General features: G+C 41.0%; 1 protein-coding gene, 1 long non-coding RNA gene and 1 pseudogene across 2 annotated transcripts; 2 read left to right on the plus strand and 1 right to left on the minus strand.

Moving 5' to 3' along the window:
* The first annotated feature begins 1,746 nt into the window (after window positions 1–1,746).
* LOC140525715 (uncharacterized) lies at window positions 1,747–17,146 on the plus strand. Its single transcript, XR_011974092.1, has 4 exons — window positions 1,747–3,253; window positions 6,171–8,538; window positions 12,022–12,145; window positions 15,422–17,146. It is a non-coding gene; the product is annotated as an uncharacterized lncRNA (long non-coding RNA).
* On the minus strand, window positions 5,489–7,614 carry LOC140525714 (amino acid transporter heavy chain SLC3A2-like; annotated as a pseudogene).
* A 5,790-nt stretch (window positions 17,147–22,936) lies between the features above and the next one.
* FIS1 (fission, mitochondrial 1) lies at window positions 22,937–26,625 on the plus strand. Its single transcript, XM_072641343.1, has 5 exons — window positions 22,937–23,207; window positions 24,056–24,188; window positions 25,321–25,397; window positions 25,813–25,918; window positions 26,233–26,625. The coding sequence occupies exons 1-5, from the start codon at window positions 23,163–23,165 to the stop codon at window positions 26,328–26,330; spliced, it is 459 nt and encodes a 152-aa protein (XP_072497444.1). The 5' UTR covers window positions 22,937–23,162; the 3' UTR covers window positions 26,331–26,625.
* Window positions 26,626–26,827: the final 202 nt, after the last annotated feature.

Genomic DNA, 26,827 nt, shown 5'->3' on the forward strand with positions numbered 1-26,827 from the left:
CTATTGTTTAATTCAAGTCTGATTCTTCGGCAACACGTCCCTCTCCCCGCCGCCGCATAAATTCTAAAACTTCTTTTGCAGACTGAGAAATCATCTTCCCACATCTCTAAAGCATTTGATGCTGACCATCTAGCATTATATAATACACAGGAAATCCTTCTCCCTTGGTTTTCTCATCCCTACACTAATGTGTTCTCTTCCTACCTCTCTGACTGTTCTGTCTCTTCAATTATTTCCTCTTCCTCTCCCCCTTGCCTTTAGTCACATAGGTAGTGCCAGGGGTAGGATTCAGAGGTCTTCCAATTCCGACCTTCCCTCACAACTACACAAACGCTACCTATCCTTCCAGGACCAGCTGCAGCACCCACTCATTCCTTCTTTCTTTGAAAGCTTGCAATACTTTTCTGTCACACACACCTCAACACTTATCTGTCCTACAAACTGCTATTCATGTAGGAGTTTCCTCTCTCCAACGAAGTTGGATGCGTCCCAAGGGCAGGAAACTTGTTTCTTACTACTGTAATTTAAACTGCCCCTAGAAAGCGGGTGAGGGATGGGTAGTGTACACTAGAGGATGCACCAGCACCAGCCGCGGAGGGGGTGTGGTACTCGTAGGCAGGTGTACACGCTAGTGGGAACCGTACTCGCAGGAGGAGTCCCGCCCCTATCCCCAGGGCCCTGGTGCAGCCCCTTTCGTTTGGTACCCAGGGCAGGTGCGATCTCTCACCTCCTCTGAGACGCCACAGCCCCTCCCGGCCTCCTGACTGTTCCACGCAGCAGTCATCCCGCGTCCCAGCCCCTCGAAGCCCCTGGGGCAGACGCTTAGGTCCGGGCCGGACCCCTCCTAGCTCGGGGGCTTAGTCGCGGTGATTCAGTGCAGACCTTACTTGCCCTGTCCAGGCGATCACCTGGGGCTTCGCCGGTAGGGCCTCCTGGCCACACCCTCTTTTTCTTCCACTTCTCTGGGTTCTGGCCTCTGGGCTCCCTTTAGGCGGAGCAGCCCTCTACGATATGCTCGGCGTGGGACGGCGGCCTCCGGGTGGACGGGATGTACTTAGTCCTACGCGACTGGCAGGGCGGCCTGCAAGGGGTTCCGGGCCGGTGACCCAGAATCTTTGCCTTGGGTTTCCCTGCGGGTGCCTCCTCTCCCTCGCTTTTGCCTTTTTTGCTACTAAGAAGTGTTCGCATTCTCTTGGTACTGATCCTGGGTTTGTGTACTCTCCCACCCTCACCCGAAGGGGATATTTTGTTTCTCTTCTAGCTACTGTGATAAGCACTGGGGATACAAAAAGAGGAGAAAGTTCCTTCCCTCAAGAGGGTCACAATCTAAAGGGCAAGAAAAGAAGCAAGCAAAAGTGCGAATAAGCTAAATACAGGATGAATTGGAAATAACAGAGGGAAGGTCCTGGAATTAAGAGGGGCTGGGAAAGGCTTTCTGTAGAAGATGAGATTTTAGGGAATGCAGTAGTCAGAGGAGAGAGAGTGTGTCTTTTTCATGGAACTGCAAGGTGGCCAGTACCGATGGACTGAATGAAGAGTATATGTCAGAGTAAGGTGTAAGAATAAAGAAAGGTAGGAGGTGACTGGGTTACAAAGGGCTTTGAGCACCAAACACAAGGTTTTCTATTTGGTCCTGGAGATGATAGGGAGCCCCTGGAGTTTACTGAGGGGGGGTGGGGAGGTGGGGGTGCCACGGTCAGAATTACTCTTTAGGAAAATGACTTTGGCTGTTGAATAGAGAATTAATCGGTGGGGGAAAGAATTGAGGCAGGCAAATCTCCCAGCAGGTTATTGCAATAATACAGGTGTGCAGTGATGAGGCCTTTCACCACACAGAGGAGTCAAAGACGATACCGATACCTAAGCTGTAAACCTGAGGGACTTGGAAGATGGTGTTGCCCTTGAGAGAAATAGAGAACTTAGTAATGTAGGAGAGTTTGGAGGGAGAGACCAGTTTGGAACTTGGTAGTTTAAGATGTCTACTGGACATCTAGCTCAAGATATCTGAAGGCATTTAGAGATGTGAGAGTGTATAACAGCAAAGAGGTATGGAAAGAATAGGTGGATTTGAGAATCCTCAGCATAGAGATGGTAGTTTAAATCCATGAGTTCTGAGAAGAGGATCCAGGACAAGAACACTGTGGGGAACCCTGAAGATTCTAATCTTCACAGAAGAAAGAAGTTCTAAGCTGGGATTACCTTATGTCAAAAATGGCTAACCAGTGCACTTCAACTAGATTAAAATATAATTGAGAAATATTTTTAAAATAAGAATACAATAATACATAGACAATATTCTATTTTAAAACTAAGTCAATATGTGGTACTCAGAGATGCTTCTGTATAGTTTAATGGCCCCTCTTTCTATTTGAATTTGAGATCATTGCCACACATAAATGACATTTATGGCTCTGTGTTGCTTCCTGTCAAAATATTAGGAGACACCCTGTTTTAAAAGCTAAGGCCAGCAAGTAAGATGTGCTCTGAGCTTGGCATAACAACAATCCTTTGTATCCACCCTCTGGATGATCTCACCCTCTGGCAAAAATCACATAATTATTGTGTATTCGTCCTTCATTGCTGAAGAAGACCATGACATCAGAGAAATGATGACATGACTTGCACTTGACTTTGTTTTGAGTGAGGGAGGGCTGTGCAAGTCACCAGCCTCACTTCTCCAGAGCCATCTGAATCCAGTGACCAGATATTCATCAGGATGACTGGAGATGACCCAGGATGAGGCAGTTGGGGTTAAGTGACTTGCCCAAGGTCACACAGCTAGTGAGTGACAAGTGTATGAGGTGAGATTTGAACTCAGGTCCTCCTGACTCCTGCACTGGTACTCTATCCACTGCACCACCTAGCTGCCCCACATAATTATTTTATTGCTTTGACCAGCACCAGGTGTTCTCTGAGCTTGGACAAGTACCATGAATCAGACTTGTCTGTTAACCCTCGTTGCCAGGGCTACAGCTCACTGTACTGACATTGGTATAAGTATTAAGATCTCCCCACACTCCTCCACTAGGGGCAGGGATAGAAGTAGAATTGGACATAAAACTGGGCCGAAGGACTCTCCAGGACCAATGGGAACAGACTATGTACCACCAGAGATTATTTCTCCAGAGTCAGAACACCCCCACCCCAATCTGGTGCATGCTCTGCCCTTGTTCCTGCTCCAATATCTGAGTTCCATTCATTGTGAGGAAAACTCCGGGGCCTCTGGTAACTTGATTTGTCTTGGGTCTCTCTGGTAAGTGTATGCTTTCTGGACACTCTGTTCCCCTAACCAGCTGTTACTGCCTTCTCTGTTTGGCTCCAGTCTCCACAGGCCAGGAGGCTCTTATCTGCTCTGTTCTGGCTTTGCCTCCTCCTACCCTCACCCTACCCCTGAAGACTAAGAGAGTGCTCAGTTAGCTCCATGCTCTGTTAAACCAGTAAACACATTCCTGGCTATGGCTATGGATTGTAACTGCATGCTTTATTAGAATTGTTTGTGTCTGTCTTGTCATTTTGCCTGTACTTATGTCTTTGTAAAATATAAAATGTCTGTATCCTGTGAAATGTCTGTGTAGATTCTGAAACCTTGAAAGATTTAAAATGCAGTCAGTCATAAAATTGCTTGGTAGCCAGAGAGTTCAGAACACTGAGAAAGATTGATGAACTTTCACAGTTGAAGCATTTTTGTCCCAGTAAGCAGGACTAACTCCCACTTTAGTCTTTCCACAGGTGACTAGGTTATAAGAAAAGAGAAAAAGGAAAGAAAAAACTTTGTAAGACATTTTTTTTTCTGTCATTTCAACTTTGGCTATATTGGAATTACAGAAATAAAGTCAGATAATCAAAGGTTGTGGAATTACTAAAACCATTTTAGCAGATTAAGGTTTTAAAGTTTTAAAAGTCAATGGCAAGGTTCATAGCTTTATTGTTCTAGAGTAGAGGAAGTAATTGTAGAGTGAAGAAAGAAAAAAAAAATAGGTTAACAGTCTGCACCTTATAGCAACCTCTTGTTAACGCTTCCTTGACATTTCTGACCATGAAAAGAGAAAATATTGTTTAAACCAGGGTTGGGGAATCTGTAGCCTTGAGGCCACATGTGATTTTGTAGGTGTTCAGGTGCAACCCTTTCACTGAATCCAAACTTCTCAGAACAAATCCCCACAATACAAGGATTTGTTCTGTCAAACTTGGACTCAGTCAAAAGGTCTTTGAAAAACTTTGAAAACTGTTAAATATTTAATGAATTATATTTTGTTATGAAGCAGATAATAATAATAGATAATAGTAAATTTTCATTTGCAATTCTTGGCTATTATGAAAGTATATAGGATGGTTTAAAGATGTAGCTTCAGCATATTAATGTTGAGTCAACTATCAGGTATTTGCTGTATATCTGAAACCCCAGAATAGGGGTAGTTTTAATTTATAAGTAAAGGATAAATGAAATATTATCTGTTAGAGGAACATTAGGAAAGATATTTAAGCCCTAAGTTGTGATTAGTGAAATTTTGCTATTTAAGGTAAAAATTCCTGGGACTGTAATTTAGTATTGTTTGAGCTTTGATTACAGGAATAGTTGTCTGAATTATCATTAAGTCAATGGTAGAAAATGGCATGTGCTGCAGTCTGAGAACTACTAAAGGTGGATGTCTATGCCTGGAAAAGTTTGGGGGACAACCATGACACAGCCTACATAAGATCCTCCTGACTCCATTTCCCCATCATGCTATTTCCTTTCTGAAAGGGAAATTTTCCCACCCGGTTAATCCCAAGGCTTGCTTCTGATACACTGTGACTACATGATTTTTCTGTCTGGAATGAAACAGAGCTAAGGGAGTTTTTCTCCCTGTTATGATATATGACATTGTTATAACTATGTCCTTCTTTTTCCTTTTATATCAAATTTCTATAATCTGGAAGTTTAACAAATATAATACTAAATCTATTAAATAATAAATTAGTACTGGAATATTTTTGAGTTACTATAATAGGATGCAAGTATAAACATCTTACAATTTTAACATGTATTTGTAATCAAATTATAATAAAAGGATTTTATACTCCTAAGGAGGAAATGATTAGACAAACTAATAAGACAAAAATGTAATATAAAAATTTTCTAAATAAATGGAATAGTAAATTTTGAGAAAGCAACAGGATTATACAATTGACTTCTCAATTTACCTATCATGGAAATTCAGACTTTGAGTACATTTGAGTAATAAGTTCTCAAAAATGGATTAAGATTTTACACATAAATTGTATGGCTAATGGTAAAGAAAGTGAATTATTTTCCCATGATTTTAAGGTATCTGTCTGATAATCTTTTTTTCCCCTCATCACTATCATTTTAATACACAGATACAGGTTCAGAATTTCATCCCATGGCATCTTCAACAGTAAAAAAAAATCCCAAACCCTCCCTGAGCCTTGCCAATACACACAAACACAACAAAGATTCAATGAGAAGAGGGTACCCAGCAGGAGCCTAGACCACGTAGGAGAATTTGAGCAGCAGCCCTTCCCTTGGGCCCATGGCCAGCTTGTGCAGGGACAGCATGCTGCATTCCTGGTGACCCCCTTGGGTGCTGAGCAACAGGATTGCCTCCTAGGAAAGCTCCAGCTTTTGGCTGCCGGCCACAGGGGGCATCCTCAACTCAGCCTCCTGGCCCATGGGGCCCAGATTGAAGATGATAATGAACCACTTGTCTTTGGTCCCAGAATGAAATGTAGGCAAAGAGGTTGTCTTGGGTGGGCAGGACCACAAAGTCCCTGTGCAGCGAGGACCATTTCTTCCCTCGGCTATCACTCAGTTTGCGGAACAGAGCAAGGAGGGAAGCGGGGTCATTGTTCTGGCCTTATACAATCATGTTGAGATTCACAGACTCAGAATACTCACGTTTTTTCATCACAAAGCATGAAGGGGGCTTCAGCAGTCTGTCTGAGGAGAGCGGCTGTCTGCAAGTCAATTTCATCCCTATAACTAAAGATGAGTGTTCCAGGAAGTGTGAACAATGATAGGTGATAAAGATGGAGAAAATGGGCAGGCATGTAGGAGGCCAAGTACCCAACTTGAGAATATGTGCAGCTGCATCAGTAGCCACCAACAGTGCTCAGGTAGTTATCGACCAATTCTCTCTGCTATTTCCCTGAGGAGTTTCTTTTCTCAGAGTCTTCTAGATATGAGCTGCTGAGCAGATCAGTATCATTCAGCAGGCTTGGGACTTCAGAAAGGTCTGAGGCTCCTGTTCCTGCAATCAGGACCTTGTCATCACTGATGCTATGAGTGAGGTTCTTCCAATGAGATGGGAATGAAGCAACATTGGTAAGTTTGTGGATATTGTAGACCTGGATACCATTCATCTTCCCTTCATTTCTTCACTCTTTTCACTTCAGAAACCAGCTACTTTGACTTTGGGGTTAGGAGTGAGATCTAAAATGATTGGGATGTTCTTTTTCTTGACTGCTTCCAAGAGTTGGGCAAATTCTTCCTGGGAGCCAATGGTAGGGTTGATCTGCAACAGATTCATCTCAACAAGGTCATCTTCAAGGTTCTTATGGATGGGGCCCAATACCACCAGTGCCTTTGCTTTGAGGTGCTCAGATAATCAAGATGCGCCTCTACCTCAGCCAGACTCCCATTAATGTTCCTGGCCCTGGAAGACCTTCAGGGCTCTGATGCAGTACAGGGCACTCTGGTGCCACCAACACTGGACAGGCAGCTTGTCAGCTTGTGGAAGTGGGGTGGCTGCATGATAAGGACCATGACACCAGCCAGTATGCCCAGCCAGAAGAGCAGTAGCAGGGCACAGAGGGTAGGCAGGACTCCCAGCTACCTTCAGCAGCTCCTCCTTGGACATGCCTGTGAACTTGGAGGCCACAGTGGCCTCGGCTTCATCGTCGGCTGTTGGGGTGTAAGCTTGGTTTTCACGTGAACAGTCTCGGGTCAGGTGAAGGTAAGGGCTTCTAAACCTCAGAGCTCTCACGAGGTCCCCCAGGGAACAGCTGGGAATTGAAGAGTGACCACCTCTTCTCAGTGGAAACTTGCTGGGGAGAGCATCCCACCCTTGAGATTGGTCCCTGGTCTGAGCACACCTGTTGTTAATTAGCTAGGGGCTGAGAGCACACATGCACGGTATTCACGTGCAAACTATGCCACTGGGAGAGCTTAAGCAGGGACAGGAAAGCTTGAGGCAGCCCTCTTTTTTTGCTGCGGGATCCCCTTCAGGGGTCCCTCCCCTCTTCTGCCCTGTCCTCTCGCTGTGTGATCCTTGCTCCTTGGGAGGAGGAGGGTTCCTTTCTCCTGGGGAAGAACTCGCCTGCATATGGACATGTAACCAAGACCCTGAATAAAGCCTACCACCTTGTTTGACTCTGGAAAGTCTCTTCTCTCAATACGTTTATCTGGCTGATCACTGAAGACCTGCGAAAGGTAAGAAGACTCAGGTAGCCCATGGCAATTAGGCCAAGCAGTCGGCCACCTTGACCTTGACCACACTGTTCTTTTTGGCCCCAAGGTGGCAGTTGGCAGGGCTGTTTCTCTGGTTCCAACTCATTGAGCTCCACCTCCTTCATGTCCACCTCTGCCATATCCACCTCAGAGTCTTGGATCATGGCAATGTGGACTCCAAGGGCTTTGGTTTCGCCTAACCTCTTCAGCTCTAATTGTGAGTCTCTCTGTCTAATAATCTTAAAGGGAAGAAGAGTTCATTTTGCAGTTGGACCTTCATAAATTTTTAAAAGAGTCTTCTGTAAGGTGCAGGCTTTAGGTAAAGATAGAAACAGCAAATGGTATCTAAACTGAAATTCTCCAAAGTTGCAAAATTGGAGAACCAAATTTAAGTGATTGTACTACATTAAGTCAGAATTATCTAGGAACCTTTAGATTTGGAACCAGAGAAGCAAAGTCCCCTTCAGAACTGTCCTGAGAATAAAGCCTATTGTCCAAGAAAAGATATCTAGGGACCAGATAACCACGAGACATCTGAGACTCAAATTGTACTAATTAAATGGATATCGAGAATGAGTTACTATGATACAAGGAGATTTGATGTTAGTTAGCATTGTTGACTCTAGTCTCAGCTTTTAAGACTGGTTTTTGATCTCAACCTTGAGATTTTGGTTTATGTTTAAGTTTTCTTGGTTACCTTGGTGACATGTAAATCTCCCTTCTCAGAACTAGTCCATTGTGAGTCCTCTAAATAGTTTGATCTGTGCCTGATTTAATGTAATTATGCAATTATGGGAATTGTGAGAAAAAACCTTATTGCTTTGAACCTAGCCCTGCATGACTGGGAAACTGGACTATCTCTATGTACTGTTTAGAGATCCTTAACCAAGGACTTATGTTATGCTGACCAGAAACTCAGATGCGAAGATTTCAAACTTGTGTGTATGTACTCCTGGATCAGCTGAAGAAAACCCTGCTCCTGAGTGGACAGCAGAACTCTTTGGGGACCTCAAGGTTCATCTAGTACAGACCAGAAGCAGTTGGCATCCACATGAGAGAGCTGCCCTAAGATTCCAGACGAGAGCTGAGTATGCACTGATTCAAGGCTTGCTGTTATTTTCTCCCTGTATATTCTTGTCCCCCTCTTTTCTGCTTGCAAGCAAACAGTGGCTAACAATGATGCCTGGGACACACTTCCCTGATAGGTCCCCTCAAGGGACTAACCCCCTAGGCAACATCTGGTCTTGGCCCAAATGACCTCTCTTGGCACTTTGGTTTACCTGCCTCTCCTTTATTGGCCAGAAGGTAAAGCTTCTTTCAGACTCCTTCCCTTTGGCCAAAAGGAGGAAATGTCAAGACATTAGGAGACACCTATATCAGCAAGCACCCCATCATACACGGGGGGCCTGCGATCACATGTTCTTATGTTTGCATTCATAAAAGAAAAGGCAGCTTTTGAGGGGTTAACAATCACTTTAATCAAGCATATATATATATCATTCACCTAGTTCAGGGGAGTCAGCACCCTGAACTTCAAAGAAAATACAGAGAAATCAAAGATCAACAGACATGGCTTCCTATGCTTGACCATAATCAATAAATACATCACAATTCAACTGACAGATCCAACTGTCTGACCATAGTTACCAGAGACGGAAGCACTAACATCTAAGTTTTCAAAGCTGGAGAACTCTTTAGTGGCTTCCCAGAGTCCTCCTCTGGTCAAACAAACACTTCCAAAAACTAAGCCCCAAAATAAAACTGCACCTCAGAGTCTTTATATACTTTTTTAGAACCAGAGGACATCACATCCCTTGAGAACCAGTGCCTCATTTAAAAAAGGCATGGACCTTCCTACAAATCTTCCCAGACCTGAAAGATCCTCCTTAATCACATTATTCAGAGGCACTTTGAGTAAAACAAAAACAGCAAAAGATTCTACTTTGCTTGGCCTTACAACACTTTGTTTTCCAGATCTAAGGCTCATCAAGCAAGCTGTTCCCTGAGCTTGGCATAGCAACAGCCCTTTGCATTCACTCTCTGGATGATCTCACCTTCTGGCAAAATCACATAATTACCGTATTGCTTTGACCAGCACCAGGTGTTCTCTGAGCTCATACACCTGCTGTATCCATGTTCTGGTCATGAAGCCCAGTTATGAATCACACTTGTCACATGATTATTTTTCCCTGCATTCTCAGGGTTACAGCTCAGTATGCAGCCATTGGTATAAGCATTGAGATCTCCCCACACTACCTGAGGTTCCCCCTCCCCAACTAGGGGTAGGGCCCCGGCACATGTGTGCTTGCTTGCAAGCCGTTTCCCTCACTTTGAAATTAAACTTCTAACTCTCCTGTCTCCAGTCTGCTTTGTTTGGCTCTGCTCATCTGCAGATTAGACTCCAGTTGGGTCTGGTTGACACTCCCTTACGGACAGGGTTGCTGTCTTTCATCCTTGAAGAGGACCAAAATGATATCACCATGATAAAGTCAAGGTTCAATGTGTCTGACTGTAGCTGATCAGACCAACACGAGCTCAGAATGCTCTGCCACAGATTGGGCACAGATAGTCCCTTAATCATACTGGGAAGCAGTTATCTAGTCAAGGATTTTTATTTACATTAGTGCAATATACAAATTGGCCACCAGATGGCAAATTACTTAAACCAAGAACCTGGGGCCTCTTTTTTTGTCTCTCTCTGCCTTAAGTGCAAAAGATAATTTTTCTAATGATCTGCAATATCCCAATTGGTTGCTAGAGTACTCCCAAGCTTGCAAACCACCTAGACTGTCTCTCTTTCCTCTTGAATGTTTTGCTGTCTAATGTGTTATTCACATTCAAAGATTTCCCCCTAGTATGAATGTTCAGATGTTCAACTATGTTCAAATGTTCAAAAACTGTGCAACTAACAGCTTTCCTACATTTTTTCCTTTCAATCATGATTTTGTTTCCTACTGTGAGCTCTCCTGTGATGAGAAAGAACCAAACTCCCTCAAATTATTTTCTACACTCTACACTATTTCTTTAGAAATAGAAATTCTCTAGCCTAAAACCCTTTCCAGACTTCCCATTAGGAAAATAATTAGGTAAAAAATGCTATGCTCTTTCTTAGGGAAATGAATTAAGGGTAATAACCAAAATTAATTCTGAAAATACAGCTTATTAGGATATATTGACCATCTGGTAATGACAACCTTTTGGGTTGTTGAAAAAGAGAATTTGTTTGATCTGGAGGGAACCAGCCTCTAATCTGTGGGTGGTTGAAACTGAACAGAGCAGTCTTAGAGATAGGAGAGTCAGGAATCAATCAAAATTTAATTTCAAAATCAGGGAAACAGCTTGCAAGCAAGGACACCTGCTAGAGCCCCGCCCCTAGTGGGGTGATGGGGGAACCCTCTTGAGTGTGGCCAAATCTAAATACTTATACCAATGGTTGCCCAGCGAGCAGTACAATAATTACATGATTCTATCAGAGGGTGAGATCATCCAAAGGGTGGACGAAAAAGATTCTTGTTATGCCAAGTTCAGGGCATAGCTTTCTGGGTCTTAGCTCTGCCACACACGATGTCTCCTAGCATCATGACAGCAGCAAGTTATCTTGACAAAACTCTGTTAGTCTCTGCCCTATTTCATTTTCTCCTCCAAGGACAAACTCACCTGTTATTCCAATTTTCTTTTGATTTCCTACTTTAGCCTTCCAATTCCCTATGATGAATGTGATATCATTTTTTGGTGTTATTTCTAGTTCTTCATAGAACTGATCAACTTTGGCTTCTTTGGCATCAGTAGTTAGAGCACAGATTTTGTACTACCATGATCTTAAACAGGTTTGCCCTGGATTCAAACATATCATTCTGTCATTTTTGAGATTAGACCCCAGTAATGCTTTTCTCAACCTTTCATTGACTATGAAGGCTACTGGTATTATTTGATTGTTTTCAATGTGAAAAAAAAATCTGTCATTCCCTGTATTCAGGGCAGTGCCAAAGCTGAAGAGGCCTGGCCTCATTTGTTATGCAATTGGCATGCATTGCTTAATAAATCAATATGCTCAGAAGCTTGAACTTTGTCTCCTCAGTCAGTTCAGACTCTTACCACCACAAAAGAAAAAGGAAAATGAATTATATGTAGAAAAACATTTACAGTAACTCTTTTCATGGTAGATAAAAACTGGAAACTAAAGGAATTTCCTCCTGCTGAAGAATGGCTAACCAAATTGTGGTATATGATTTTAATGGAGGACTTCCAGATTATGTGAGCAATAAAATGGTAAATTCGATGTATTTTTTTTCCAGTCCCTACAACCTCTCCAAAACAGAGCTTGTATGCCAAAGATAAAACAATTTTAGCTGTGTCCATGGTCTAGGATATCTAGAATCTAAAAGTAGGTTAAAAATAAACAAACCCAACAATCCCCAAACCCAGGAACTAATGTTTACTAATCCTGAGTTTATTCCTCCTCTACCTCCTATGCTACTGGCAGTGAAGCTTCACTAACAGACCTCAGGGTACAACACAAACTTACAGCAAAACACACTCACTGGCCCCCATTCCCCTTTCTGTTTTTCTAGTGGCATAGAGACCTCAGCTCTAGGCTGTCGAAGTTTGCTTGGACCTCAGCAACCAACTTGGCCACAGCCCTTCAGGAATAAAAGTCTGATGGTGGCTGCAAAGCTCTGAACTGCCAGTACTAGAGTAAGTAGATGGAACTGGTAGTGTCATACCAAGGAACTAAGGAACTGAGGGAGTGGGACAGATCATGAAGACAGGACACTGTGTGTGTGGGGGGGAGGGGCAGGGGAGGTGGGGAGCTGTTTAGCACTTCACCAGGCCTGAGGAAAGGACTATAGCATCTGGCTTGAGGTAGGGCAGCTCTGATCCCTCAAAAGTCACCTTAGACAGAAACCTAGGCTGGTGAACCATGAATTGCTCAGTGTGGGAGGAGTCTGAGATGATTTGAGATCCAACCCCCAAGGAAACCACAATCAAAGGGGAGGGAGTCAGAAAGTGACTGGTAAGAAAAATAAGGGGGAAAAAGATTACCATTCATTACCAAATATTCCAGGAAGAATAAATCTCAAAGACCTTGAATGTAAACAGATAAATCAACACAAAAAACAGTAACAACAGAAGGAAATGTGGCTTCCAGATCTCGTAAATGAGTTCAGGCATCTATGAATGAATACTGTTAAATGAAGGGAAATGATCCAATAATTGATGAGACAGAGGACCCTGTGGAATTTGAGGAGAACATGGAACCACACCATGCTATTCTTGAGTGGTTCAAAAGAGAAATGAGAATTATGAGAGCAGAGTTTATGTCCTGCATAGCAAACATAATGAACAGAATAGAAAAACTAGAATCTGCAGTGGCAAACCTCACTAAGGAAACAAAAGAGAAAGCAATAGTTTAGGAATGCAAATAAGCAGAAGTGAAAGGTATTCTAGAAGAAGAGAAAAAAAAACAAGAACATTAAAGGAAAATATACTCACTATACAAATGAAACATATGGATCTTAAAAACAGGATGTATAGAGACAATGTAAGGATTATAGATCTCCTAGGTGAATACAACAGGACAAAAAAAACAACCCAGCAACACCACGATGGAGGAAATAATAGAAGAGAATTGTCCAGAACTTCTGAAAATAGAAAGTAAAATTACAGTTGAAAGAATTTATAGATTGTGTCGAGAAAAACCAACCAAACCAACCAATGCTGCAAGCTCCAATACTCATTGTGGTTAAATTTAACAATTCAATTCAGAAACAAAATCTGCAAGTCATCAGGAGAAAGACATTCAGATACAAAGGAAAAGACATTCAAAATAGCACAAGACTATGTTGTGCCCACTAGAAAAAGAAGGAATGGAATAATGTGTTCCAAAGGCCATTGTTTAGGATGCAGCCCAGGGTGATGTATCCTGCAAGTCTGAGCTTAGCTATACAAGAGAAAAGATGGACATTCAATAATAAAGAAGAGTTTGAAACATTTTTATGAAGATTGTAACAGATTACTGTGCCATAAAGAAATTGCGAAGTGAATAGTTTCAGAGGGAACTGGGAGGAGATTTATGCACCAATGCAAATCAAAAAGAGCAGATGGTACAGAACATTTTCTACAAGGATTATAAAGAAAGACAATATTGAAATACTTCAGAACTCTGATCAATGCAATGATAAACCAAAGTCCAAAAGAATGAAGATGAAATGTATGCCAGAGAGGTCATGACTTTAAAATGCAGAAGACACATACATTTTCATATATGATTAATATATATAATATATATACTTTGCCAGACTATATATATAAATAATATATATATTATAATACATATATAAAATGAGACCTTTAGTTTTCTTTATTTTTAAAAATATTTGCTCAATGTGCAAGTGTGTGTGTGGGGGGGTAGTGTCAGAGAGTGGGAGAGGCAGATTAGAGAAGAAAAAAATGCACAGGAGAGAACAGAAAGAAGGCCAGCAATAACACAGGCAAGTAAGACAGCTTTGAAATTTGCACGTTGAATTTATTATGTACTTGAAAAGCAATCTGTATGCAACTGGGATCCACATTTTCATGTGCAATCCTCATTTTCTGGGTTTTTTTTTTTTATTTAAAAAATGAACAGAAGAGAAGGAACATTAGCAGGAACCAAGTCATGTCAAATCAAGTCAACAAACATTTGTTGAGGGCCAATTATGTGTTAAACAATGTGCTAAATGACTGGGGATACAAAGAAAAGCAAAAAACGTTCTTTGCTTTCAAGGAGCTTACAGTCTAATAAGAGGAACAATATGTATACTGTGATGTGTAAAATGTTTGAGAGTCATAGTTTCTGAATAATTAATCATTTTATGAATCGTGCTAGTAGATAATTAATAAAAGGGGTCAGTGGCACGCTCAAATGCCAAAGATCCCTCATGGAACCCACTCAGCACTTATAGGTGGGTAGGAGAGTGGATGTTCCTGAGAATGGCAATCAATTCTGATTGGTTAACAATTAATGAGAATGAATATTATAATGAGAGGTGGGATTATTCGAATGAGGGTCTGGGGAGACACGACTAATCACTCAGTCTTGAACAAAGACTTATTTCTTATCCATACTATGGCAATCTAGACAAAAGGGTCCACCTCTGCTCAGACCTAGCAGAGTGGAACACAATGGGAGAAAATTCACCTTAGATTAAATTCTTTGTAAGGTTCTCTAGTTGGGTAGGGTAACAATTCCAAGATTGCATCTCATCATCCACCCTACCCTTCAAAGAACTAAGCTTTGACTAATCTCCAAATCTTCCCTCTTGGAAGGGAAAAAATCCTGAATCTCCCCAATATTTGACTATTTAATAATCATTTCTCTCAATACACTTATGTACAAATAAGATACGTACAGGATAAATTGGAGATAACCACAGAGGGATGGCATTAGTATTAAGAGAAAGGTTTTCTTACCAGTGCTTCTTAAACTGTGGGTTGAAACCCAGTATGGAGTGATGCAACTGAATATGAGATTGTAAAAAATTTGGCAAGAGTAAAAGGTTTCTGAATGCACAACAACCAAAAATTATTTCGAAATCAAATGTGTAATGAATTCAAGGTATTTCTGTCTGGCAGTGGTTGCCTGTGTTGCATCATGTGATTTCACTGAAGCCTTGGTTCTGAACATACAAGATGTGCACTTTGTACTGTGCATGCCATCATGCCACACAACACCATGTAATCGCTACCAAAAATACCTTGGCTCAGATTTGAGACTATTATATATTATGAAATGTAGTGTTTTTACTATATACACAAAGTTTTCTGTTCTTACAGAAACATAATAGTTTAATTATGAAGAATAAAGACTTTTAATATTTTCCTCATTATTCCTCATTCCTCAGCATGTAAATATCAAATTAGTATATCTTTGGATTGTATTATGTTAGAATGTTTGATTTTTAAAATTATTGTTATCTCTTTCTTTTACAGAAATATAAGTGCTTAATTGCATCAAGAAAGTCCTTTAATAATATTTCTCCTTCATCACTGATGTTTGAAGTTGATGCATGCATTGCCAGAGCTAGCTCAGTGTTTGGGAGACTCCAAAGAAAAGTTTGGGAGAGAAGAGGTATTAGACTGACTACCAAACTGAAGGTCTACAGAGCCCGTGTGCTGACCTCATTGTTGTATGCCTATGAAACATGGACAGTCTACCAGCACCATGCATGGAAACTGAATCACTTCCATTTGAACTGTCTTAGGAAGATTCTGAGGATCACCTGGCAGGATAAGATACCAGACACTGAAGTCTTTGCTCAAGTTGAACTGCAAAACATTCAACTATGCTTCAGATAGTGCAACTCTGATGGGCTGACAATGTTGTTTGAATGCAAAATGTATGCTTGCCAAAAAGACCATTTTATGGAGAACCCATATGAGGCAGGCAATCACATGGTAGTCAGAAGAAGTGATACAAGGACACTCTAAAGAACTCTCTCAAGAACTTTGAATTTGACTATGCAACATGGGAGACACTGGCACAGGACTGCTCAGCATGGTGTGCCCACTTCAGAAACGGTACTGTGCTCTATGAGCAAAGCAGAATTGAGACAGCACAAAGTAAATGTGGGATGCACAGATTTGGAGTAACCACCCCAAATATTCACATCGACTCTCTGTGCCCAACATGTGGTAGAACATTCCAAGCTCATATTGGTCCAATCAGCCACAGTTGGACGCACTGAAACTTCACTTTATCATGGTGATGTCATTTTGGTCCTCTTCGAAAATGAAGGCAACAACCAACCAATGTATATAGGTGTGAACACTAATTTTTAAAATTAAGCACAAACAAATGTAATTTCATAAACTAAAGCTAGTATTTATTTGAGAAATGATTAGCAACATTTATTTAGATTTTAGGACAAAAATATTTTTCAGTTACTGATAAGTGGCTAAATTTATGCAGAAGAGGTAAAAATACAATGCAGCAGAGTCTTTGCTACTAAGTTGTAGTATACCTAAATTGACAATAAAAAGAAAATATGTCAAATTTTTTGCAATATGGATTTACTTCTAATAATGATAATGGTGTAGAAAAACCTCTTTGCTTGTTTTTGTTTTTGTCTGTGAAGATCATAAAACCAGTCAAACTAAAATGACATCTTAATGCCAAACATGCAGTGTACTGTCATAAATCAAAGGGACATTTTGAATGACTCTTTAAATCTTCAAATAAACAAAAACAATGTTTTGAGAAATCTGTTACAAAATCTGTCAATGAAGTATTTTCTTGCATCTTATGAAACTTATTTAATTGCAAAAACTAAAAAGCCCTATGTGACAGGAGATCTCATGTTACCTGCTGCTATTAAAATGTCAGAAATAGTTCGCGGGGAAAAGTATGGGGATGAAATTCATAAAATTCCTTTATCAAATGGTACTGTTTCATAAAGTATTTCTGAAATTAGTAATGACCATTTCCAGTGGCTTATCACCAGGCTTTAAGGGCACCCCAAAGTATGCAATTCAGTTAGATGAAATAACTGATATTTCTAACATGGTACAGTTATTACTTTATGTAAAATATATTTATAAGGAAGCATATATGAGGAATTATTGCTTTGTCACCCTTTGGAAGGGCAACCAAAAGGGGAAGATATATATCTTAAAGTTGATGAATTTTTCACAAATAAAAGTTGACAGTGGAAAAATTGCATTGGAGTCTGTACAGATGATGCTGGAACAATGATGGGCAAGAAGTTAGATTTGTAGCAAAAGTTAAAGCTGATGGCAGTGAACATATTGGGAGGCACTCATAGCCAAAAAATATCACTAGAGTCAGATGTTGTGCTTCCAGACACTATCAAAATCATTAACTTAATTAAAAGCTGTGCCCTTAACAGTTGTTTGTTTTCAAACCTTTGGAAAGACATGGCCTCTGATTACAAGAGCTTATTACTTATTACTATATGCAGAAGCAAGATAGTTCTCAAGGGGGTGAAGTTTAAATAGATTATTGAAATTAAAAGATGAAGTTATATTTTTGACTGAGCAGAAATTAGATTTTATCAATATTTTTCATAATGACTTATGACTTTCAAAATTGTGTTATTTGTTGGATATTTTCAAAAAACAATGATTTAAACATATCATTTCAAGAAAAAAATTGTAACATATTTATGTTACAATTAAATTTATGTTACAATAAAATTGTTAAAAAACAAAATTGAAAGTTTTACTTAAAAAAATTAATCTATGGAAGAATAGAGTCGAAAATTATTTATTAGAATGTTTACAGCTACAGATGATTTTATAATTGAAAATAACCTTCCCAAAGATTTAATTGTAAGAGTTAAAATTGATCATCTGAAGTGCCTGGAGATACAGTTTCAGAAATACTTCCCTTCAAATTCTGATTCCAAAAAACTAAATCACACTCAATTCAAATAAAAAATGTCTGTCATCTGCCATTAAAAGTTCAAGAAGAATTTGCCAAGTTGTCAAGTGACACAAGTTTAAAACTTGAGTTTCCTAAAAAATTGTTAAATGAATTTTGGCTGGGAATTAGGACAGAATTTCCAACAATTTCTGAAATGGTCCTAAACATACTTCTGCCATTTTATACTATATATTTATGTGAAGTGGCACTCTCAGCACTGATGATTATAAAATCAAAATATCCATTAACTCTGACAAAATATTGATGATTCTCTGTGTTCTGCATTAACAATAATTCAGCCAAGATTTAATTCTTTATGTAAAAGTAAACAAGCACATCCATCTCAATAGTATGCAAATTTGCTTTCATCTTTAATAAATGGTAAAATTATATATATATTTATCAAAGAATTGTTTTAAAAAAATTGTCTTTCTGATTTATTATCAGTAAATGTTTGATTTGTATACCTCTTTTACATACCTATATAAATATTCCTCAGGTGAAAAGGGATTGCAAATGGAAAAAGTTTAAGAAGCACTATTGTGGATGATAAGATTTTAGTGTGGATTTAAAGGAAGTCAGGGAAACCAGTAGGTGGAGGAGATAAGGGAGAATATTTCAGGCTTGGCTACAGTCATTAAAAATGCCTGGAACCAGAAGTGTTCTGTTCCAGGAACAGCAAGGAGGTCCATGTCCAGATTAGGAAATGGAAGTAATTTTAGGTGCAGAGAAATAAAATGTACTGGGCCCTGGTTCAGGTCCTTATGCCTTCTCTTCTGAATTGGTGCAAATAGTCTCCTACTTTGTCCCTCTGCCTCAAATATTTACCCTCTCCAATTCATTCTTCACATATCAGCCAAAATTATATATTGTGATAGAAAGGTCTGTCTCTGTCATTCTCCTGCTTAGAAAGCTATATGGCATCAACCACAATCCCAGAGGACCAATGATACAGCATGCTACCTACTCCTGACAGAGAGGTGATGGATTAAATATGCATGGACATGGATAATATGGGAATTTGTTTTGCTTGACTTCATATTTGTTTCAAGGGTTTGTGTGTAGAGGAGGAGGAAAAGTTAAGGTGTAAGAAGATTGGGAAGGTGGTAAAAGGCCAGGTGAAAGTGAAGAGCTTTAAAAGCTAAACAAAAGTTTTTATATTTCATCTTGGAGGTGATAAAGAATTTATACAATAGTGAGGGGCAGGATAGGGTGGGGAGGTGGTTTGGTGAGTGTGGGTGTGTGTGGAGGTAACATGGTCAGATCTATGCTTTAGGAAGATTATTTTGACATCTAAATGGAAGATGGACCTGAGTGGAGAGAAGCATGAAATAGGGAAACTGACCAGAAAGCTATTGCAAGAGTTCACCTGTGAAGTGATACAGACCTGAACCAGGTTGGTGGTAATGTCAGAAGAGAGAAAGGGGTTTATAGGAGAAATATTACCAAGGCAGAATTGACAGGACTTGGCAACTGATTGGATATGGGAGGTGAGAGAGAGTAAGAGTCAAAGATGACTCTTTGATTGTGAACCTGAGTAACTGGGAGAATTCTGATGCCCTTGACAATAGTGGGAAAGAGGAATAGGGGAGAATTTAGGGGAAAATAACAGCTAATATTTATAGTAATACCAATTTTCAATTAAGTTGGAAAAAAACACAAATATTATTTCATTTTATCTTTATGACAAACCTTGGAAGAAAAAAACTGCTGTTATTATCCTCATTTTACAGAAGGGAAAAGTGAGGCAGACGGGTTAAGTAACTTGCCCAAAGTCACATAGCTAGTAAGCATCTAAGACTACATTTCAATTCAGATATTTCTTCTGGTAGGTGCAGTTCCGTATTCACAAGGACACCTAGGTTCCTCATAAGACTTCATGAATTTATTTTTGCACATGCTGAATTTAATATGTCTATGGCACACCCAATTGTGGCTGAAGATATGAGAATAGTGGTCAGGAAAGAAATTAGGGCTGGATAAACATATCTGAAAATCATCTGCATGGAAATAAAAATTGAACCTATAGGGGCTGAGTTCATGAAGACAAATAGTAAAATGTGTTCCAAAAGTCTTGGTGCAGTTTTATGCTTTAATAGTTTAAAACCGTAGCAAGATTTTTGGAACACTGTATAGAGGGAAACCAGGGACCAAGACAGAGCCCTGGGGGACATGCATGGTTAGTGGGTAGGACTTGGATGAAGATTCTGAAAAGAAACAGAGTATTGAGAGCAACTGCAAAACCAGAGAGATGATAGTATGGAAGGTGATGCAGATAAATAGGGAAGTTTTAAAATTAACATTTAGAATTTATTTCATGTTTTTTTTTTTAAAAGCAAGGGGTAGGAAATGGAGATTCATGATTTTTTATAGAAGCCTCTTTCTGTATTCTGCTGTGTTTATGGAAATGATGTTTTTGGTGTTAAAGTACAGAGTGAAATATATAAGGAATTAACAAATGTATAACTCAGAGTCATCCCTAATACACTGGTTTACAAATTTTCTTGATTGTATATCCCCAATTTACGTAAACGTACTTGGTGGTTGCTGTCCTTCATTCTCAAAGAGAACCCAAATGACATCACCATGATAAAATAAAGTTTCAGTGTGTCTGACTGTGGCTGATCAGACCAATATGAGCTCGGAATGCTCTACTACAGATTGGGCATAGATAGTCCATATGAATACTCCAAACTTGCTCATCCTATGTTTCCTTTGTGCTGTCTCAATTCTGCTTTGCTCACAGAGCTCAGCACCCTTTCTGAAGTGGGCACACCATGCTGAGCAGTCCTGTGCCAGTGTCTCCCATGTTGCACAGTCAAATCCAAAGTTCTCGAGGAAGACCTTGAGAGTGTCCTTGTATCACTTCTGACCACCATGTGATCGCCTGCCCCATATAAGCTCTCCATAAAATGGTCTTTTTGGCAAGCGTACATTTTGCATTCAAACAACATGGCCAGTCCATCCGAATTGCACTCTCTGAAGCATAATTTGAATGCTTGGCATTCACCATTACCACTTGGTGATAATGTCAGAAGAGTTTGAGTAAGGACTTTAGTCTGTTACCTTATCCTGCCAGGTGATTGATCCTCAGAATCTCCCTATGACAATGCAAATGGAAGCTATCCAGTTTCCTGGCATGGTGCTGGTAGGCTGTCCATTTTTCACAGGCATATAACAATGAGGTCAGCACAAGAGCTCTGTAGACCTTCAGTTTGGTAATCAGTCTAATACCTCCTCTCTCCCAAACATAAAATATATGCATATACTTCTCTATTAATTATACACTTTATAAAAGTTAGACAAAAACAGACATTATAAACAAGGAACTACTATAATGGCTCTATAAATAGATGAGATAAAGATGAAATAAAATTTCCCCACTGAGATTACTTTCCATCTACTCTGTATATATCTTGTATGTATACCTAATTATTTACATGTTATCTCCTGTGTTGACCTGAAAACTTGTTTAGAGAAAAGGCAACAGGCTAAATGCATACATTTTATGATTTAATTAGTTAATCAGTTCCCCATAAAGAAAACAGTTACATAGCGCTATGGAGTCAGAGGTGACTCTGACTACCTAATACAGAAATCATCTGTTTTAAGTACATTCTGCCGTGAGAAAAAAAACTCTCCTAATTAAGCAAATCATAAATTCAGTAAGACAGGACAATTAACAAAGCAATGTTAGTCAGGCCTTGAGATTCCAGGCTGGGTAAGCATATGTCTCAGTGATCAGGAAAGAAACCCCACCACTAGTAAGTGGCAGGCTTCCTCCCCTAAACATATAATTGACATAGGAAAGGGTAAACTATGTTCAATAGAAATTACAACCTAAGATGTCTATATTTTCTTTACCATTAACATGCCATAACATAGTATATGTCTATAGATAATAAGATACAAAGGAAAGTCCCATTATTCAAGATATGCCATAACATAGTATGTGTCTATAGATAATAAGATACAAAGGAAAGCCTCATTATTCAAGATATAGTGTCTTAGGTTAAAGGCCTCCTAAGGAATGTAGAGTCGGCCTTGGCTGGCTTTTGCTGACATAGGAAGAGGCACTCTCTGAGTTTGCTTCAGAGAGAACAAAGAGATTATTCCAAAATTTTATATTAAACATTATCACCTGCAACATACAACCCTTTAGGACAAGGACTATTTTGGTGTTTGTATACTTAATTATAACTTTTAACTGTATGGACTGATTATTCTCACTAATACGGACCTCTCTCTCTCTCTCTCTCTCTCTATACACACATATATATATATATATATATATATATATATATATATATATACATATATATATATATATATATACACACACACACATACACACACACACATACACACACATACACACATATATATATATATATATATATATATATATATATATATATATATATATATATATATAGAGTATTCTTTAAAAAAAATAACACGGAAAAAAGACTATAAACCTGCTGAACTGAGAAGAGTTGGGGGACTGTAGAGATGCAGCACATGCTTTAGGTTACAATGCAGTGTTACTGTTTCTAGTTGTTTTGCTTGTAACTTTGTAACAAGGGTGATGTCAATATCAATAATAACTTTTTAAAGTGTAAGACACGCCCTGAGCACAGGAGTATCACAGGAAAGACCCCATTCGGTCCCCTAGTTTGCCCAACTGCGCAAACAGCAAGCTGACTTTGGGTGGGGCAGGGGAGAAATCCAGCTTCTGATTCCAATTCTGCTACCAGCACACTAACAGTCTTGGGAAGGTCCGCTCTCTTTGGCCCTCAGCCTCCCCGCCTCTCAAAGGAAGGTGCTGGAGTAGACAAGCACTGCCTTCTTTCCCACACTAGTCTTATTTTGCCTTCCACGCCTCCTTCGCATGCCCCCAACCTAGAGGGTCCGCCAGGCGTACCATCGAGATGAGGCGCTGCCGTCCTAGAGTAACCGGGAAGCCTCAGGGCGTGTGTACTTCCGGCTGTATCCCAGGACCTTGGTTTCAGGGTTTGGGCGGCGGCCCCATCTTGTGCGGACTTACTGTGAGGCTGCGCCCTGGTGATGTGTCCTCCTAACTCCGCCCAGTCCCCGGAGTGAGGTGAAATTTGGCTATTAATGTTTCTCGACGGCACGGAGGCGGGAAGTTGACGTTAGGCTGTACTCGGTGATTGGTTACATATAGTAGGGCACGGGAATTGACTTCCGGTCCTTCTCAGGAAGCATTAGAGATGGCGAAGGTTCTGGTGACTTGGGTTTGAGAAGTCCGCAGGGTAGTTGGTTGCTATGGAGGCCGTGCTGAGCGAGCTGGTGGCCGCTGACGATTTAGTGGTGAGGCCTTGCTTCGGGAGAGGGCAGGAGGAATCCAGAGGCGCGTGTCGTTAAGGGCTGAAAATTTGGATTGGGCCTATCTGCCTTCTCCTCCTCTGTGGGGACACGATAGAACTACAAATCCCAGAAGCCCTCGGGGGCCACCCCCCTGTGGATACCTGCCTCTTTGCTCTGAGTTTGGTGGGGATTGTAGTTTTTTCGTCCTCAGCACCCCAGAATTTTGTCAGAAGGTTTGAGGGAGCTTGGGAAAAGTTGGAGGGTTGAGTCTCTGGGGAGAATTGGGGGCAGAGGTGGATAACTAGATCTTTGAGAGGAATTTAGGGTGGAGATGGATGCCTGGCTTTTGAGAGGAATTGGGGAGGGGGTATGATCGCCTGGATCCCCGAAGGGAATGGGAGAGGGAGAGATTGTCGCCTGGGTCCTCGAGGGGGAAAGGGAAGCGTGGTCCCTCGGGGTGTGGGTAGAGATGGTCTCCAGCATCCTTGAGAGTTTTGGAGAGGGTGGGGATGTACTCTGAGGGTCCAGCCTTGAGTCTTCCTCTAGGGAAGGGGAAGTGGCACCTTGAGTAATAACCATGTGGTTCCTTCACCTCATGCCTGCAGGCAGCTGGCAGTGCCATTCTTAAGTGTGTTTGTGAGGGGTGATGTTGGTGAGTAGGAGCCACTGCAAATGGAGACGGGCCAGAGACTGGGATGTTGGATGTCTTGGTTAGTTGAAAGAAGGGGAAAAAGGAGGGCGTTTGCCAGATTAGGCAGTAGTAATAATGGAGGACAAGGAGAGGAGGATGCTGTGGTGGTGATAATATTTCCTTGCTGTTTGTTCTGAATCATTCTTCTCTCTGGTGGCAGAAATTCGAGAAGAAGTTCCAGTCAGAGCAGGCAGGGGGCTCTGTGTCACGCAGCACTCAGTTTGAGTATGCCTGGTGTTTGGTGAGAAGCAGATACAACGATGACATCCGAAAGGGCATCGTGCTGCTGGAGGGTGAGGTGCCTAGTTCCCCAATCCCTCTCTTTCCCAGTTTTCTTTACTGACCACTATAACCCTCCTATCCCTCTCCTCTGCCATTGACCTTAGCCTTTTGACTCATCCTCTTGTCTTATTTTCAACGCAAGACTCCATAATGCAGTCAACTCTCAGTTCAGCATATGTGACAGGTTTCTTTCAGCACTTTCCTTACCACTACCCTTGTCATTGGTTGGTAAATAATACTCAGATATTCATTTCTTTTAAATACCTTCTCTATTTGAAGCCTTTTATTGGTGGCTGGGGGTAGTGTAACAGATTTACCTGTACATGTATTTCTCAAAAATTACGAGTAAATGGCATTTTTACATGGAGAATTCTAGTTTCTTATTGATAAAAAGACCCTTTACTTATCAGTCTTTACTGGTTCAGAAACTGCCTTTAAATTTTTCTGGACTTTGATAGAATAATTAAAGATTTGTAAATACTAACCCTACTAGAAAAATTGGTCTGTAAAAAGAAGTTTATATATATAAAAGTAAGATGTTTTTGCAAATAAGCACCCCTCTATATGTTTCAAAATTTTAGATTTTTTTTTTAAACACAGTTGTAGTTTAGCTCTCCAGGTAACCAACTTAGTTGTGTGACAGGACAACATGTAGAGATTTTAAACACTGCATAGAAAAACTACATACCGTTGAGTGTTAGTACAGGTAGTGCAGATTCAGATGATAAATCAGTGAGAGGTCATAGAGTAAGAAAGCATCAAACTTGGGTAGGGTCAATCAAGGAAGGCTTCTGGGAAGCAACTTTTGTGCTGGTATTTGAAAAAGGGAAAGGAAGCCAAATTATTTAGTACTGGCCAAAGCCAAATAGAAGGGATGTGTGTGATACTATTATTTTGTAGTATTGTCTGTGCCTTAACTTTCCCTCATGCAGATTAATGAGTTGACCATGAAACTAATACTTTCTGGATCATTTGCCAATGCACTTTGAAGCAGTACATGTCATGCTAATGCCATCCTTGGAATCAGAGAGGGCTTATTTGGGGTAGGTAGGGTTATTCAGGGCCCAGACTAGGGCACTGACTTTCCCAGGGTCACAGAGGGCATTTCAGCCTGGATGTGGTTTTCTTCCACCTCTTCCCCAGAACTGCTACCTAAAGGAAGTAAAGAGGAGCAACGAGATTATGTCTTCTACCTGGCTGTGGGGAACTACCGCCTCAAGGTGAGGGACCCCTCCCCAGTTTCTCTCACTTTCCCTCTGGGCTTCAGTGTGCTGTATTCTGATTACGTTCCTAATTCATAATAGTACCACTTGAATGGGGAGAGGGGACTGCTGGGGTGGTATCAGGGTGGAGGTAAAACTGTGAGTCAGGAAACTGGAGAGGATAAGAAAAAGATAGGACAGGTACTGAGGGCATGGGGAGTGGAGTGAGGTCAGGGTGCTGAGGTTGGGTGCAACTTCAAGTATCGGGTTGTTATCTCTCCTGTCTTATCTCCCCCACACAGCTGGTGCTTTTTATGAACTACACTGCATTAGGCGGGCTTGGGATGGGCACAGGTTTGGGAGAGTATGGCCCCTAGCCCAGGAAGAGAGGGAGAAGGGAAAAACAGTATAAACATTTATCTCCTCTACACAGGAATATGAGAAGGCTCTGAAGTACGTGAGAGGGTTACTGCAGACTGAGCCCCAGAACAACCAGGCCAAGGAGCTAGAAAGCCTTATTGATAAGGCTATGAAGAAAGGTGAGTCTTCCTCCTTTCCTGCCTTTTATACCTCTCACCTTGCAGCTCTCTCTGAACTCCTGACCCCTCCCCAGTTACCTTCCCAACCCTCGCTCCTCATCATCCCTCAAGTTCCCCCTCATTTATCATTTTGCTCTTAGCCCTCACTCTCCCCAGAAATCTTTCTGCCCTTCAGCCGTGTTCTTTTCTCCATATTATTTCATATGCAAACACTTCAGGAGGCTTTGAGTGGCAACCAGTGGTTTAACAGGGGGAACGGGATTTGTAGAATCAGGTTTCTCATTCAAGTCCTCACACTGTTTTCTTTTTCCCAGATGGACTGGTAGGCATGGCTATCGTGGGGGGCATGGCCCTGGGTGTGGCTGGGCTTGCTGGGCTAATTGGACTTGCTGTGGCCAAGTCTAAGTCTTGAGCTGCTCTACCTCTGCTACCCTCGGGACACACCTCTGACCTGCCCCACCCTCGGAGATGAAGCAGCCAGCTGGGGCCATGGAGATGCTGATACTGAGGATATTTAAAGAGGGGGATAAGGGGAGGGCCCTGTCTCTTTTGTACCTTTCCTTCTGTTCTACCCTCCTCCCTCCATCTTCATCCTCTTCCCATTTCCCTCCTTTATTACTTCATGCCCTTCAGTTTCTTTCCCAAGACTTGCCCTCCCCTGGGATTTTGTGCTTTGGTAGAATGTAAATAAAACTGAGGGCTCTGGACTGAGGCTTCTGTGTCTTGAATAAGGTGGGGCTTGTTGGGGGGAGGGAGGAATGGAGTGGCAAACAGGGATGTCATGCCTATCTGGCATTTCCCTATTTTGTGCTTTTTTTTTTGTCTTATGTCCCCTTTTGCCCAGAAACTACTAATGAACTTAGAAGGCATGCCTCTAAGCTCTCCTCCCCTATGACATTGAACAGTGGT

The sequence above is a fragment of the Notamacropus eugenii genome, chromosome 2, assembly GCF_028372415.1.
Source record: "Notamacropus eugenii isolate mMacEug1 chromosome 2, mMacEug1.pri_v2, whole genome shotgun sequence".
Lineage (NCBI taxonomy): Eukaryota > Metazoa > Chordata > Mammalia > Diprotodontia > Macropodidae > Notamacropus > Notamacropus eugenii.

Excerpts from the sequence above, each read along its gene's own strand:
- FIS1 (XM_072641343.1), top strand. The coding sequence starts at position 23,163 with ATGGAGGCCGTGCTGAGCGAGCTGGTGGCCGCTGACGATTTAGTG. Across the intron at positions 24,189-25,320 it reads GGGCATCGTGCTGCTGGAGG|AACTGCTACCTAAAGGAAGT; the intron begins GTGAGGTGCCTA and ends CCTCTTCCCCAG. Across the intron at positions 25,919-26,232 it reads TGATAAGGCTATGAAGAAAG|ATGGACTGGTAGGCATGGCT; the intron begins GTGAGTCTTCCT and ends TCTTTTTCCCAG.